The sequence below is a fragment of the Equus przewalskii genome, chromosome 8 (genome assembly GCF_037783145.1).
Source record: "Equus przewalskii isolate Varuska chromosome 8, EquPr2, whole genome shotgun sequence".
NCBI classification, from domain to species: Eukaryota; Metazoa; Chordata; class Mammalia; order Perissodactyla; family Equidae; genus Equus; species Equus przewalskii.
This window is the reverse complement of record NC_091838.1, coordinates 35300038-35314864: the sequence shown is the minus strand read 5'-3', so window position 1 is coordinate 35314864 and position 14827 is coordinate 35300038. Positions and strand designations below refer to the sequence as shown.

General features: G+C 38.0%; 1 protein-coding gene across 6 annotated transcripts in view; it reads left to right on the top strand.

The window, feature by feature from the left end:
* Positions 1-14827, top strand: part of UBE2V2 (ubiquitin conjugating enzyme E2 V2) — a 50121-nt gene that overhangs the window by 17546 nt on the left and 17748 nt on the right. For 3 of the 6 annotated variants that reach the window (XM_070631653.1, XM_070631655.1, XM_070631656.1), the window contains exons 2-3: positions 8638-8740; positions 10772-10920. In XM_070631653.1, coding sequence (XP_070487754.1) covers positions 10876-10920 — 45 coding nt within the window. In that variant the 5' untranslated portion in view covers positions 8638-8740; positions 10772-10875. Of the gene's footprint in view, positions 1-764; positions 843-8637; positions 8741-10771; positions 10921-14827 lie in introns of those variants that run through there. The other 3 variants (XM_070631651.1, XM_070631654.1, XM_070631652.1) reach the window with 2 other exon arrangements.

Sequence of the window (14827 nt, the reverse complement as noted above, 5' to 3'; positions counted from 1 at the left end):
ACTACCTTGCCATGATCTTGAGTGAGTTACTTCATGTCTTTGGTCTTTGTAAAATGCGCATATATCTGCCCATAGTACCTCAAAAGATTTTTCTTGTATTCAGGTAGATGGCTGTATGAAAAATATGATAGTTGTGTTATTTCCCTAGGTAGGAATATTTTGCTTTGAGCATACCCAGTATGGGATATATGGAAAGTTTTCTTTGTAAAAGAGTTCAGAACAGGATTTATTTTCTCAGAGTTGCTTCCACAGTTGGTCATGATGTGTTTGTTCCTCATTCCCATCGGATTTTGAGATTGGGGACAATTTAGCAGGAACTAGGGAAGTGGGTGCCATCTTAGACTAGTGGGTTCCATGCTGACGCAGTAGAGAATAATGGCTAAGAGCTTGGGCTTTGAAACCCAAGTTTCAACCCTGACTCCCCCTCACTTTTCATGTTGTCAGATTGAACTTCATGAAATTACTGTTTCTTTTGGTTAAAAAGATGCCTGAATATCAGCAGTTTTATTCACAAGGTTCAGACATTTAAGCCTTAATTTTCTTACCTAGTAAAATGATGATGTTAATAACAACTTACAAGGTGAGAGTTAATGAAATACTTCTGCCTGTAAAGCTTTTAGCAAATGTCTGTTACATAGGAGATGCTCAGTAAATCAAGTCATTTTTAACCAAGTCAGCTTGTAAGGGATTTGAGGGGAACTCAGAATTCCCAGAGTAGGGTAGGAACCAGAGAACTAAAATTACAGGTGGAACTTTTCATGAGTTCCATCTTAACAATGTGTCCACTCAGGTTTGAAGAGTAGCAGAAACGCATGTGCCTAAGAGAGCTCTGCAGGAGACAGGTAAGCAGCCTGGCCACCCCATAAGCTAGGTGAGAATCCTGGAAGGTCCAGTTATTCCATGGCACACATGCCTCAGACATTCTCTTCTTCAACTCCGCAGACACTCTGGGAGTGGGATGAGGGGAAAGGGATCCGTAGCTCACCTCGGTGCTCATGAGGAAAGTAGGGTTGGAAAGCAAATAGGACATAAAAAATTTATTCCATTCCTACAGGTGTTTTCCTTTCATTTTTGAGTAGGTGATGATTCACCTGGTCAAATAGTGTGAAAGGGTGTACAATGAAGTCTCCCTAACCCTGCCCCCAGCAAGGCTAATATTATTCATTGGGGCGTTTTAAAATGGTAATGGATTATGTTTGACGTAGAAATATATTCATAAATGGAGAAAAATGGAAATTACAAAATTATAAGTCATGATCTCATTTTGGGAAAAAACAGAAACCATATATTATTATGTGTAGAAAATAATCTGAAAGGAAATACACTAAAATGTAAACAATAATTATTTCTGAATTTTGGTGGGGTTTATGTCTCAGACTGTTTACCATCAGCTGGAACTGGAATCCACACTGCCCTCATCAAAACTATACTACCTCTCATCTTTTTTTTGTTTTGTTTTGTAGTGTTATTTCAGAACTTGCCTAATTTAGATGATTAGTTGTAAACTGGTATTTGCTCTGCTATTGTTTCTCATTTGTTTCTGTGGATAGATTGCCAGATTTATTACAGTTCAAGGTCTTAATTATGGCTTTTCCCCAGGAACTTGAAAAAGGTAAAAATTTATGAGTTAAAATTGGGAAATCCTTGTTTCTAATAAACACAGTATGGCTAAGACTCATTCTGGTATTTCTTTGGCACTGTTTATGCCTTTATTTTTGGTGTCAAGGGAAATAGAGGTAAGTGATTAGGAATCTGATATCCTTCACATTGAAAACTGGAAGATATTTTCTAGAGTGTTTGCATTCAGAGTTTTGCTTATGAATATTATTATTTTTGCTCTTAGCTGTTTTGAGTAGAGAGAGGTTCATTATAATGTAGTAAAGAGGAGACTAGTGAGAACCCTGGAGACTTGGGTTTTTGACTTGGTTTGGCAACTAACTAGTAGTTGAATGACTTTTAGGATTGTCATCCAACTTTTCCTGGTGATAATTTTCTTTCTTTTAAAGTATTAGGTTTTGGACTGGATAATCACTTGTAAGACTAGTTTCTTGGTGATAAACTCCTTTAGTTTTTGCTTGTCTGGGAAGCTCGTTATCTCTCCTTCCTTTCTGAATGATAACCTTGCTGGGTAGAGTATTCTTGGCTGTAGGTGTTTTCCTTTCAGCAATTTAAATATATTGTGTCACTCCCTTCCAGGCTGTAAGGTTTCTGCTGAGAAGTCAGCTGATAGCCTTATGGGATTTCTTTTGTATGTCACTTACTGCCTTTCTCTGGCGGCTTTTAGGATTCTCTCTTTATCTTTAATTCTTGAAATATTAATTATAATGTGTCTTGGTGTGGGTCTCTTTGGATTTATCTTATTTGGTGCTCTCTTTGCTTTCTCATACCTGGATGTCTGTTTCTTTCCTTAGGTTAGGAAAATCTTCGGCTGTTATTTCTTCAAATAGATTCTCTGCTCCTTTGTCTCTCTCTCCTCCTTCTGGAACACTTATAATACAAATGTTAATGCGCTCGATGTTGTCCCAGAGGTTCTTTAGACTGTCCTCATTCTTTTTAATTCTTTTTTCTTTTGTCTGTTCAGCTTGGGTGATTTCCTCTAGTCTTGCATTCTGCTTGCTGATCCATTCTTCTGTATCATCTACTTTGCTATTGAGTCCCTCTGGTGAATTTTTTGTTTCCATTTTGTATTCTTCTTTCTGGATTGTTGCTTTTTTATATTTTTCAATTCTTTTTAATGTCCTCACTGAGTTCCTCCGTTCTTCTCCCGAGAACAGTGAGCATCTTTATGACTGTATGTTTGAAATCTTTGTCAGGTAGATTATTTCTGTTTCGTTTAGTTCTTTTTCTAGGGTTTTGTGTTGTTCTCTTACTTGGGGTATATTCTTTTGCCTCCTCATCTTGCCTTTTTCTCTGTGCTTATATCTGTGTATTAGGTGAGTCAGCTATGTCTCCTGATCTTGGAGAGATGGCCTTATGCCTTTGAGGCCCAGCAGTGTGCTTCCCTCTTGTCACCAGTTCCAGATGTTCCAGGGGTGTCCCCTGTGTGTGCTACATATGACCTTCTGTTATGGCAAGGTTGCTCTTGCTGCGGGTACCCAGGGAGGCTAGGCTGTCTCCCTGGCTGGCTGGTTGTAATGCTCAGCTGTGTGTGGCTGCTCTGGACCCTTCAGTCACTCTCTTTGGCATGGGGAGCCCCAGCACAGTTGGCTGCAAGGTGTAATAGCACATTCCTGCTACAGTTTTTCTGTTAAGTGAGTAGCCCCCCAGTGTTGCTGGTTGCTAGGCTCAGGGGCCTACAATTGCTGTAGGCCCCCAGCCTGCAAGGTTGTTGTCAGGTCTCTCAGGATTGCAGCTGAGTGGGGCTGGCCCCAGGCATGGGATCACATAATTGTTTCAGCATTGGAAGGTGGGGCTGATCCCACATGTGGCTGTTTGAGAAGCACAAGTCTTCTGCAACTGACAAACCCCCCTGCCCACAGGACCACACACAGCATCAACAAGTCCTTCTCTGTGAAACAGACCCAGTTACCCCCCTGCAGAGGCCCCACATATTCCATCATTGCCCCACACACGCAACCTGCTCCTTGCGCACACCCTGCCCCTCAGAGGTGGACCCACTCACTTGGCTGCAGAGGATCCAGGAACCCAGCCTTTGCAGACCCACCTGTTGCCCGAGGGCTTGCTGTTTGGTGGGGCCGGTCCCTGGGGCAGGCTGCCTGCCCTGGCTGAGCTTGATTAAATTAGTGGTCTGATGTGTCAGGCAGACTCTGGGCTAACAGGCTGGTGGAAGAACTCCAGTAGCATCTGCCAGTGTCTGTGTCAGCATGTCTGTACTAGGTCACAATAATGGCTGCTGCCAATGTCTCAATTTCTAATGGCAATTTCTATTTTTAACACTTTGAGAAATTGCCACACTGTTTTCCATAGTGGCTGCACTAAGTTTGCATTCCCACCAGCAGCGCATGAAGGTTCCCTGTTTTCCACATCCTCTCCAACATTTGTAGTTTTTTGTCTTGGTAGAATAGCTGTTCTGACTGGCGTAAGGTGATATCTCATTGTACTTTTGATTTGTAATTCACTAATAATCAGTGATGTTGAACATCGTTTCATATGTCTGTTGGCCCTCTGTGTATCTTCTTTGGAAAAATGTCTGTTCGTATCCTCGGCTCATGTTTTGATTGTGTTGTTTGTGTTTTTGTTGTTGAGTTCTGTGAGTTCTTTATATATTTTCGGTATCAACCCCTTGTTGGATAAAGGATTTGCAAATGTTTTCTCCCAGTTGGTGGGTGGTCTTTTTGTTTTGTTCTCAGTTTCCTTTGCCTTACAGAATCTCTTTAATCTGATCTAGTCCCGTTTGTTTGTATTTTCGTTTGTTTCCCGCTCTGAGTAGACATGGTATTCAAAAAGATGCTTTTAAGACTGATGTCAAAGAGTCTACTGCCTATAATTCCTTCTAGGAGTCTTACTTTCAAGTCTTTAATCCATTTTGAGTCAGTTTTTGTATATGGTGGAAGATAATGGTCTGCATTAATTCTTTGGCACGTGGCTGTCCAGTTTTCCCAACACCATTGTTTTGAATTTTATTGAAGAGACTTTCCTTTGTCCATTGTGTGTTCTTGGCTCCTTTGTTGAAGATTAGCTGTCCGTAGATGTGTGGTTTTATTTCTGAGCTTTCAGTTCCGTTCCATTGATCTGTGTGTCTGTTTTTTTACCAGTACCATGCTGATTTGATTACTATAGCTTTGTAGTCTATTTTGGAGTCAGGGATTGTGATGCCTTCGGCTTCGTTCGTTTTCCTCAGGATTGCTTTGGCTATTTGGGGTCTTTTGTTGTGCCATATAAATTTTAGGATTCTCTCTTCTCTTTCCATGAAGAATGTCATTGGGATTCTGATTGGGATAGCATTGAATCTGTAGATTGCTTTAGGTAGTATAGCCTTTTTAACTATTCTTCCAATCCATGAGCATGGAATATCTTTCCATTCCTTTATATCTTCTTCAGTTTCTTTCAATAATGTCTTATAGTTTTCAGTGTATAGGTCTTTCACCTCTTTGATTAAGTTTATTGCTAGATATTTTATTCTTTTTGTTGTGATTTTAAATAGGATTATATTCTTGATTTCTCTTTCTGCGAGTTTGTTGTTAGAGTATAGAAATGCAACTGGTTTTTGTAAGTTGATTTTGTACCCTGCAGCTTTGTTCTAGTTGTTCATTATTTCTAATAGTTTTCTGATGAGTTTTTAGGATTTTATATGTATATACAATCACGTCATTTGCAGACGGCAAGAGTTTTACTTACTTTCCAATTTGGATTCCTTTTCTTTCTTTTTCATGCCTAATTGCTCTGGCCAAAACCTCCAGTACTATGTTGAGTAGGAGTGGCAAGAGTGGGCTTCCTTATCTTATTCCTGTTCTTAGAGGCGTGGCGTTCAGTATTTCACTGTGAGTATGTTTGCTGTGGGTTTGTCATATTTGGCCTTCATTATGTTGAGCTACTTTCCTTCTATACCCATATTATTGAGATTTTTTATCGTAAATGGATGTAGGATCTTGTCAGATGCTTTCTCTGCATCAATTGAGATGATCATGTGATTCTCATTCCTCATTTTGTTAATGTTGTGTATCATGTTGATTGATTTGTGGATGTTGAACCACCCCTGCGTCCCTGGAATAAATCCCACTTCATTATGGTGTATGATCCTCTTAATTTATTGCTGTACTTGGTGTGCCAATATTTTCTTGAGGATTTTTTGCATCTGTGTTCATCAGCAATATTTGCCTTTAATTTTCCTTTCTTTGTATTGTCCTTGTCTGGTTTTGGTGTCAGGGTAATGTTGACCTCTTAGAATGAATTAGGAAGCGTTTTGTCTTTTATTTTTTGGAATAGTTAGAGGAGGGTAGGTGTTAAATCTTCTTTGAATGTTCGGTAGAAGTTAGCAAAGAAGCCATCTGGTCCTGGACTTGTTTTTTGATTACTGTTTCATTCTTGTTACTTGTGATTGGTCTATTCAGATTCTCTATTTCTTTTCTTTTTTTTTGAAGCTCAGCCCTGAGCTAACATCTGCCAATCCTCCTCTTTTTGCTGAAGAAGACTGGCCCTGAGCTAACATTCTTGCCCGTCTCCCTCTATTTTATATTTGGGATGCCTGCCACAGCATGGCTTGATGAGCGGTGCTGTGTCCACACCCGGGATCCGAACTGGCGAACCCTGGGCCGCCAAAGCAGAATGCGCACACTTAACTGCTGTGCCACTGGGCCGGCCCTTCTATTTCTTCTTGATTCAGTTTTGGGAGGTTGTATGAGTCGAATTTATCCATTTCTTCTATGTTATTCAATTTGTGGGTGTATAGGTTTTTCTTGTATTCTCTTGCAATGCTTTCTATTTTTGCAGTTATCTGTTGTAATTTTTCCTCCTTTATTTCTAATTTTGTTTGAGCCTTCTTTCTTTTTTTCTTGGTATGTCTGGCTAAGGGTTTGTCAATTTTGTTTATCTTCTCAAAGAACCAGCTCTCTTAGTTTCGTTAATCCTTTCTATTGTTGTTTTTGTCTCTGTTTCTCCTCTGATTTGTATTTTTTCTCTCCTGCTGACTTTGGGCTTTGTTTGTTCTTCTTTTTCTAGTTCTTTAGGTACAGTTTAAGATTACTTATTTGAGATTTTTCTTGTTTGTTGAGGTGTGCCTGTATTGCTGTGAATTTCTTTCTTATGACTGCTTTTCCTGCATCCCATAGGAGTTGGTATGTTGTATTTTCAATTTTGTTTGTCTCCTGGTATTTTTTAAATTTCTTCTTTGATTTCTTCATTGAATCAGTGGTTGGTCAGTAGCATGTTGTTTAGTCTCCACATATTTCTCACTTACCCAGTTTTTTCTTGTAGTTGATTTCTGCTTTTATAGCATTGTGGTCAGGAAAGATGCTTGAGATGATTTCAGTCTTTTTAAATTTATTGAGGCTTGCCTTTTTCCCATCATTTGGTGTGTCTTTGAGAATGATCCATGTGCACTTGAGAAGAATTTGTATTTTGCTGTTTTTGGACGGAATGCTCTCTCTATATGTATTAAGTCCATCTGGTCATATATTTCGTTTAAATCTACTATTTCCTTGTTGCCATTTTGTCTGGATGATCTGTCCATTGATGTAAGTGGAGTGTTGAAGTCCCCTACTATTATCGTGTTGCTGTTAATTTCTCCCTTTAGGTCTTTTAATATTTGCTTTATGTACCTTGATCTCCCTGTGTTAGGTGCATAATTAATGTGTTATGTCCTCTTGGTGGAATGTCTCTTTTATCATTGTATACTGCACCTCCTCTCTCATTATCTTGTTAAATTTGAAGTCTGCTTTGTCTGATATAAGTATGGCAACATGTGCCTTCTTTTGTTTGCCATTGATTTGGAGTATCGTCTTCCATCCCTTTACTCTGAGCCTGTATTTCTCTTTAGAGCTGAGATGGGTTTTCTGGAGGCTGCATATTGTTGGGTGTTTTTTTTTTAGTGAGGAAGGTTGCCCTGAGCTAACCTCTATTGCCAATCTTCCCCTTTTTGCTGAGGAAGACTAGCCTGGTGCTAACATCGGTGCTCATCTTCCTCTGTTTTGTATGTGGGATGATGAGCAGTGCGTAGGTCTGTGCCTGGGATCTGAACCTGCGAACCCTGGGCCACTGAAGCGGACTGTGCAAACTTATGTTGGGTTTTGTTTTTTAATCCATCCGGCTACTCTCTGTCTTTTGATTGGAGAATTCAGTCCATTTACATTTAGAGTGATTATTGATGTATGAGGGTTAGTACTGCCATTTTTATCTCGTTTTCTCGTTGTTCCTTGACAGCATTTTAAAACAGTTACAGAGTCAGCCCTGATGGCCTAGTGGTTAAGGTTTGGTGTGCTCTGCTTTGGCAGCCTGGGTTCACTGCCCGGCTGTGGAACCAGACCGCTTATCTCTCAGTAGCCATGCTGTGGCGGCAGCTTGCATAGAACAACTACAAGGACCTGGACTAGAATATGCACCTGTGTACTGGGGCTTTGGAGAGGAGGAAAAATAAAGGGAAGATTGGCCACTGATGTTAGCTCAGGGCCAATCCTTCCCTGAAAAAAAGGAAATGAAGGACTTTCAGCTGGAAAGTTTTGGATATATGGACTTTTTTTTTCTTTTAGTGAAGACCTCAGACTAAGGGGATTAAAATATTTAAAACTATTTAATAAAACCACATGCACTTGCACACACACACAAACAGGAAAAAGACAAACAGAACTATAGAAAAAGGCTCATAGGTGGCAAGAGATCCAGAGGGCAGCTTATGTGCACACTGCAACTTTCTTGGAGCAACACTCCCATCTTGTGGCTGTTTTCTCTTCACAGACATTTGTGGTTGGGTGAAATAAAAGCAGAGTGCTCTAGCCCTGAATTTGAAAATTGGAGCTCACGGGGGTCTTTTTGTTTTTGAATCATACTTTAAAAACAAAATAGCCTTAGCTGCTATAAGCTTTTAAATGTTCGCATTGCCAGTAATTGGTCTAATAATCTTAGAACCATTTTCCCAGTATACTATATAAGAGTAATGGTGAAAAGTTTAGCAATAACTAGGTTTATCACTTTTATGGCACTTATGTAAAAAGAAACATTAATTTTACGTTGTTTACTTTGTAGTTTTGGATGCTCATAAAGGTCACCTGACTGAATTGTTTATAAAAAGGAGGCAACGAAATTCAACACAAATTTAGAATTATTCTTGGGGAATGACTTCATAATGGTAAGGGTAATCAAGCTCATCTAAGACTACTTTTAAAGCAATTCAAGAGCACTGTATTCTGTGGATCATGGCTGTATATCTACAGGAAAATAGCAGTTGTTCCAATATTACGTGAATAGAAACTTACAGTTTAGGATAAAATTTCTGGGGGCCACCCTATAGGGATTGTACAAAGAACTTTTATTCTCACACAACTTAGATGGAAGTGAATAGAAGGTTTATGTAATTCTCCTTAACATGGACACTAAATGATCAAAGACAACATTTATTGTATTTTAAGGTGGATTACCTTGTTTAATTTTTACAGTGATTCTGTGAGGTAGAAACTATTGTTATCTCACTTTTATAGGTGAGAAAACTGTGCTGGGGTCACATGTCAAGTGGGCTGCAGAACTGGGATCTGGACTTGGGTAGTCTGATTCCTAGATTTGTCTCAGGGTGTGCTGCCTGTGTAGTTTGGAGTGCTGTGTAAATTAATGGTTAAAAGAATGACTTTGGTCTAGAAACTGGATTTTAACACTGGATCCGCCACTTACAATGTGACCTTGAGTAGGTCACATAACTTCTTCAAACTTCAGTTTCCGCAACTGTAAAATGGGTGGTTTTAGGATTAATTGGGGTAATTTATTTAAAGTAGCACACAATGTGTGCTAAAGAAATGGTTATTAATAATCATAGTAGTTGTAATAATAGCTATTCTTATTTTTGTGGTTTATAACAGCTCCATATTTCTGTGGCCCAAGATTTTCAAGTGTTTTGTGTTTTGCACAGTACATAAAGTGGCTAATGTTTTTGTTTTAAGCTACAGTATTTACTGGCTTTTCATTTTATATCTTGGATTACTATGAATTAGTAAGTGAAAGAGGTTTTGGTTTCAGCAAGAGAGAGAAGTTATACAAAATGACAATCGCGTTAAAAGAGATGCCACTTCTTTCTTTCTGTCTCATAATTGTGTGTGTATCTGTGCATTTGAGAGAAAGCGAGAAAGGGAGAGAGTGTGCCAAAGCCAGAGAAAGAGGATTCTGAGGGCGTTTACCTAAATTTTTCAAGACTTGTGCAGTGGGGCTGGAAGATATTTCATGCTAGATGATGTTGAGAACATGGAAGACCATGTTCGTTGGATAGGCCAGGCCAGTAATCCTAGGAAAGGTTGTGATAAATTGGAAGAATCATGGTTGGATTCCAGGAATCGGAAGTCAAAATGATGGCAAAGAGCAGGTTCAGTGAGAATGAGAGAATGGGAACTGTGAAAGTCTAGGAGATTAGAGGCAGTGAGGAAGATAATCCGTGTTAAGATTTAGAAATAAAGTAAGGAGTGATGAGGTCTAAAGGGTAGAGAGGTGGAGGTGTAAGAAGGGCTAATGAATTGTGAAAAATTTGCTAGGTTGGGCCAGGAGGTGAAGGGCATGTCCTAGGAAACTGCTATATCCATAAAGGAAATTTGTTCTCAAATCAAATAACTCCTCTAGTGATGATTAAGTGCCTGTGCCAACATGGGAGAGGTCGGACTCCACTGGAGAACGGGAAGGAGAGTGACTGGGGGCTATGGGTGAGGCTGCTTCAACGTTTTAGAAAACAGTACTTTTCAGTGCATTTTTAAAGATGGAACATAGTTTTGTTGTTTAAAAATCATTAGAGAGTATATGTTAATGAAATTGAGCATTTATGAACTTTCTAGTCATGTCCATTTATTTGATGGAGTCCTTGGCAAGGAACAGAAATCTCAATTATGGAAAATATTCACTTTATAATGATTTACTTATGATTGATTTATGTCAGTATAAAATTGGTTAACTAGGAATTTATATACATGTTCTATACTGCTGTTAATATTTGGTACAGTGCTTTACCATTCTCATTTTGAGGGGTTTTTAGATTCAGCATTTTCTGGTGCAGAATGCTGTATAAAGGGAATTTTGTTGTTTTGGGGAAACAATTTGTATAGGTTAATTTGGAAAAAGCTGAGTTTGAATATGTTTAGCTCTTACAATTATGAGCTTTTTACATTTACATTGACATTCTTTTGTATAGGAGTTAAAGTTCCTCGTAATTTTCGCTTGTTGGAAGAACTTGAAGAAGGACAAAAAGGAGTAGGCGATGGTACGGTTAGCTGGGGCCTTGAAGATGATGAAGATATGACACTTACAAGGTGGACAGGCATGATTATTGGGCCACCAAGGGTCAGTGCTATAAATTATATATTTTTTATTAATATTTATTGTCACTTTAGAGTAAGCATTTTGTAATTTTGATATTAAATAATTGATAACTTCTCACTGAAACAATTCCTCTCTTTTTATTTATTTTGTATACATTTATTGATGGTTCTTGTGTGCAGGGAATTAGTGCTTGATTTTCTGGAGGATTTGAGGGGAAAGATTGATATGGTCATTACCGTCAAAGTGTTTGCAGATTAGTAAAGGAGGAAAAATAAATACAAATGACAGGTTCTAAATATGGCAGAGAAAGTTCACTACGGGACTTTAGAATATGTTTCTTCTAGCTGGAATAATTGAGGAAGGCTGAACAGTGGAGGAAGTTGCCTTTGGAATGAGCCTTAAAGGACTGACTGGTAGGATTTCAGAAGGTGGTGATGGGGATGGAGAACATTCCAGATAGAGAGGAGAAAAGGTGAGGAAATGGAGGGGATATTTGGGAAGAGCAAACAGCATATTTTGATGTAACATATTACTAACCCACTCTGTGTGTAACCAAGGGTTTCTAAATTGGTTTGTATTTGAGTGCACGTTGCTATTTGTCCTCTGACATTTGACTTGCCATGTAAATGTGATAGGCCTCAATTTCTTCATGTTTAGAATATATTGAAAAGTCTGTGATTCTTTCATATTTTTTAGCACTGTTGGCAACATGCCCATTGTGTTTAATTCTTAGGTCTTTCTCAAGTTTATGAAGTTTGATTTTTACTCAAAGTCTTTTTCAGATGGTGAATTTTTTTTCTACATTCCATTCCTGTCTGAAAGATCCCATTTACTGCACTCTCTGCAGTGAGTCTGTGAAATATGTATTGTATAGTCTTTTTGACTTGCTGGAAAGAACACAAATTTGAAGGATTCTTTTTTTTAGTCTTTGGTTTTGTATACTGTTTGATAGCTTGTGATGAGAGCATTTCAACTGTTTTGCTGTTGGGTAGATTTTAGATTTTCTCTTGATTATTACATAAGAAAAATGGATCAGGTAATTAGCAATGTTAACTTTAGAGAATGAATGAATTAATGATGTTTTATATTATCTGGTACTCCTTTGCAAAATTTGTGCATGCTTCTAAACTAACAAACTCCCTCTTCCCTCTGCTCTGATTTTTCCATAAGACATTTGAAGAAGGAAATATAATATTGATGGTTAGAATTCTTGATGTGTTTTATAACTTGATATTTCTAGTGAAAACCTTGATTTTCACTACCTGTGAACACTATTATCATGGTCTGTTTGGTAAAAAAAGTGCTTATAAAACTTGTGAACATTCTTATTTAATGAATAGTTTGAAGATTTGACAGTCTGAACTTGATGAAGTATAAATTTGAAATTATTTAGATTTGGTTTTTCTCCAGCCACTACCTCCAGTGGACTTTAAACTTTAAGAATGTTTTGAAGCTTATGTATGAGTTCCTTAGTGATTTTGTGGGTTGTTGCATAGCACAGTTTCCAAACGTGGAACAGCAGCTCTGCCTTGATCTCTTACCTAGTTGAAGTCACCAGTGGGGCTTCCTAAGCTGGCTGCCTTTCCTGGTATCACTGAACTGCAGGAAGCTCCTAAGTCCAGGCTGTGCCCAGTGTGGGGCAGAGGCTATTCTAACTTGGGGGGAGGGTAGGGCCTGCTCGCAGGGGCACATGGACAAGATGCTGCTGACTGCCATGCTGGCAGTCTCTTCCAGTGACTTCTCTTCCACTGGGCCCTCTGTTTTCTCTGGGTGGTCATCTTGGAGCCTCTTCTCCCTTCCTTTAGGTGCCAAGAAGAGGCAGGAGTGGAGTACCTTTGCAAAGGCACAGCATTCTTCCCAACCAGACTGTGTTCACCACCTGATAATTTTCTGCTTTGCATCACCCACTTTCCAGTTTTCTCCCTCACTGAGGTGTGTGGGACAAGTCACAGCACTCATTCACTTGCTTCTAATAAAACCTGCAGGGATTGGCATCTTGTCTTAGCTTTTTCTCTTTGGAAGTTGCCATATTTAGAGCAATTTTGTCTCCAGCTTTAGGTATCTACATCCAGCCAGGATAATAGGAAAATTGTTATGTTAACATACTATTACTGGCTAACTGTTTTTTATACATTATTGATTAAGATCCCTGGTATTTATGTTATTTATTTGGATTTATATGATTAGCAATTTGGTTTTTCTCTGTATGTTTGTGTGTTAAATTTTTTGAAGCAATATTTTTTAGCATTAGAGGTTCAGTAAGTTGTCTGTTTCCTTATATATAAGTCGAAGTACTATATACATCTTTAGAAGTTTTGAGAATTAAATGAATCAGTAATTAGACAATAGGAGAGTACCTGACTATATAGTACATATTTAGTAAATATTAGTTCCTTTTACTACTTTCTTTTCTATTTTATTTTACTTTTTGGTTAGATAACAGAAAGACTTGGCTATTAATTTAAATTTCAGAGGTGATGAAATTAATCCAAAGTGTCAAAAGATAAAGTTAGGGTGATGTTTACTCTAAGCATTGAATTAGATCAATAGGCTAGCTTAAAATTTTTTTAACAAAAAAAAATTGAGGTATAATTTACATACAGTGAAATGCATAGATCTTCCCATGTGTTTCAACAAATGGACCTTGTTACCTACACCCGTATGGAGATACAGAATATTTCCATCATCCCAGAAAGTTCCCCGTGCCCCTTACCATCCTCATCCCCACCCCAATCACTACCACTTCCTGTGCCCTAGAGGAGTTTTGCCTGTTGTAGAACTTTGTGTAAGTGGAATCGTGTACTGTGGGTGCTTACTGGTCTGCTTCTTTTGATGCAGCATAATGTCTCAGAGATTCAGCTGTGTTGTTTAATGTTCCATGTAATAATGTGTTTCTTTTTATTACTGAGTAATAGTTTACTGTATGGATATACCATCATGTGTTTATCACTTCTGTTGTTTATGGTATTTGTGTTTTATCTGCTTTCTGGCTATTTGACATAAAGCTGCTATGAGCATTCTTTTACAAGTCGTCTTATGAACATATGTTCCTTTCCATTTCTCTTGGGTAAAATGCCTAGGAATGGAATCGCTACATCATAGGGTAGATGTATGCTTACTTATCTTTATAAGAAAATGCCAAATTGTTTCCAAAATGGTTATACCATTCTGTACACCCAGGAAAGTATGAAAGTTCTGGTTGTTTCCACATACTTTGAGTATTTTTAACTTGTGGAATTTTTCAGGGGCTATTATTATTTTTAGGTTTTTTTTTAGTGCAAGTTTTCTAGAGAGGCTAATGTGCATCCAGATTGGAGAACCAAAGACTTGATGATTTCCTTGAGATATGTCTGATTTTAGTCCTTTTTATAAATATCCAAAGTGCTGGGCATGTTATTAATATATGTTTGCCATTAAACTTGGTTGTGTTTTATACAGCTGTTTCTTTTTTAAAATATTGAAATATTTAATAATATATGTTCAAGATTGTTGCATACATTTTAAATTACAGTAGTTTAATATCCCAGATCTGACCTCCACTTGGGAGTAGTTCTTACTTAAGGGAAAGGAAGCTGTGGATCAGTTTGGGTAAGTGAAATCTGTAGACGGTTAGCATCTTTTTTCCCCCAGGTTTTATAGGAACCAACAGGTATTAAATGTGTCACTTTCATTTATTTTTTACTGTCCTGTTTTAATTTTGCGCTAAGAAGTTAACCAAGTGAACAAAAACCATAAGGATAAAGAAGAGTTCATTATAGGCATGAAAATAAACCCTGAATAATCTAGAAGTATTCTAGTGATCTAGTAGCTTTAAAATGGCTGTTTGGTGGTAATGTTAAACTTTTTGATTAAGAAACCCTATTTTAATATGATGTGGTAACATAAAGTTTGCTGTTTTATCTCTGAATTCAGATAATGGAATTTAATG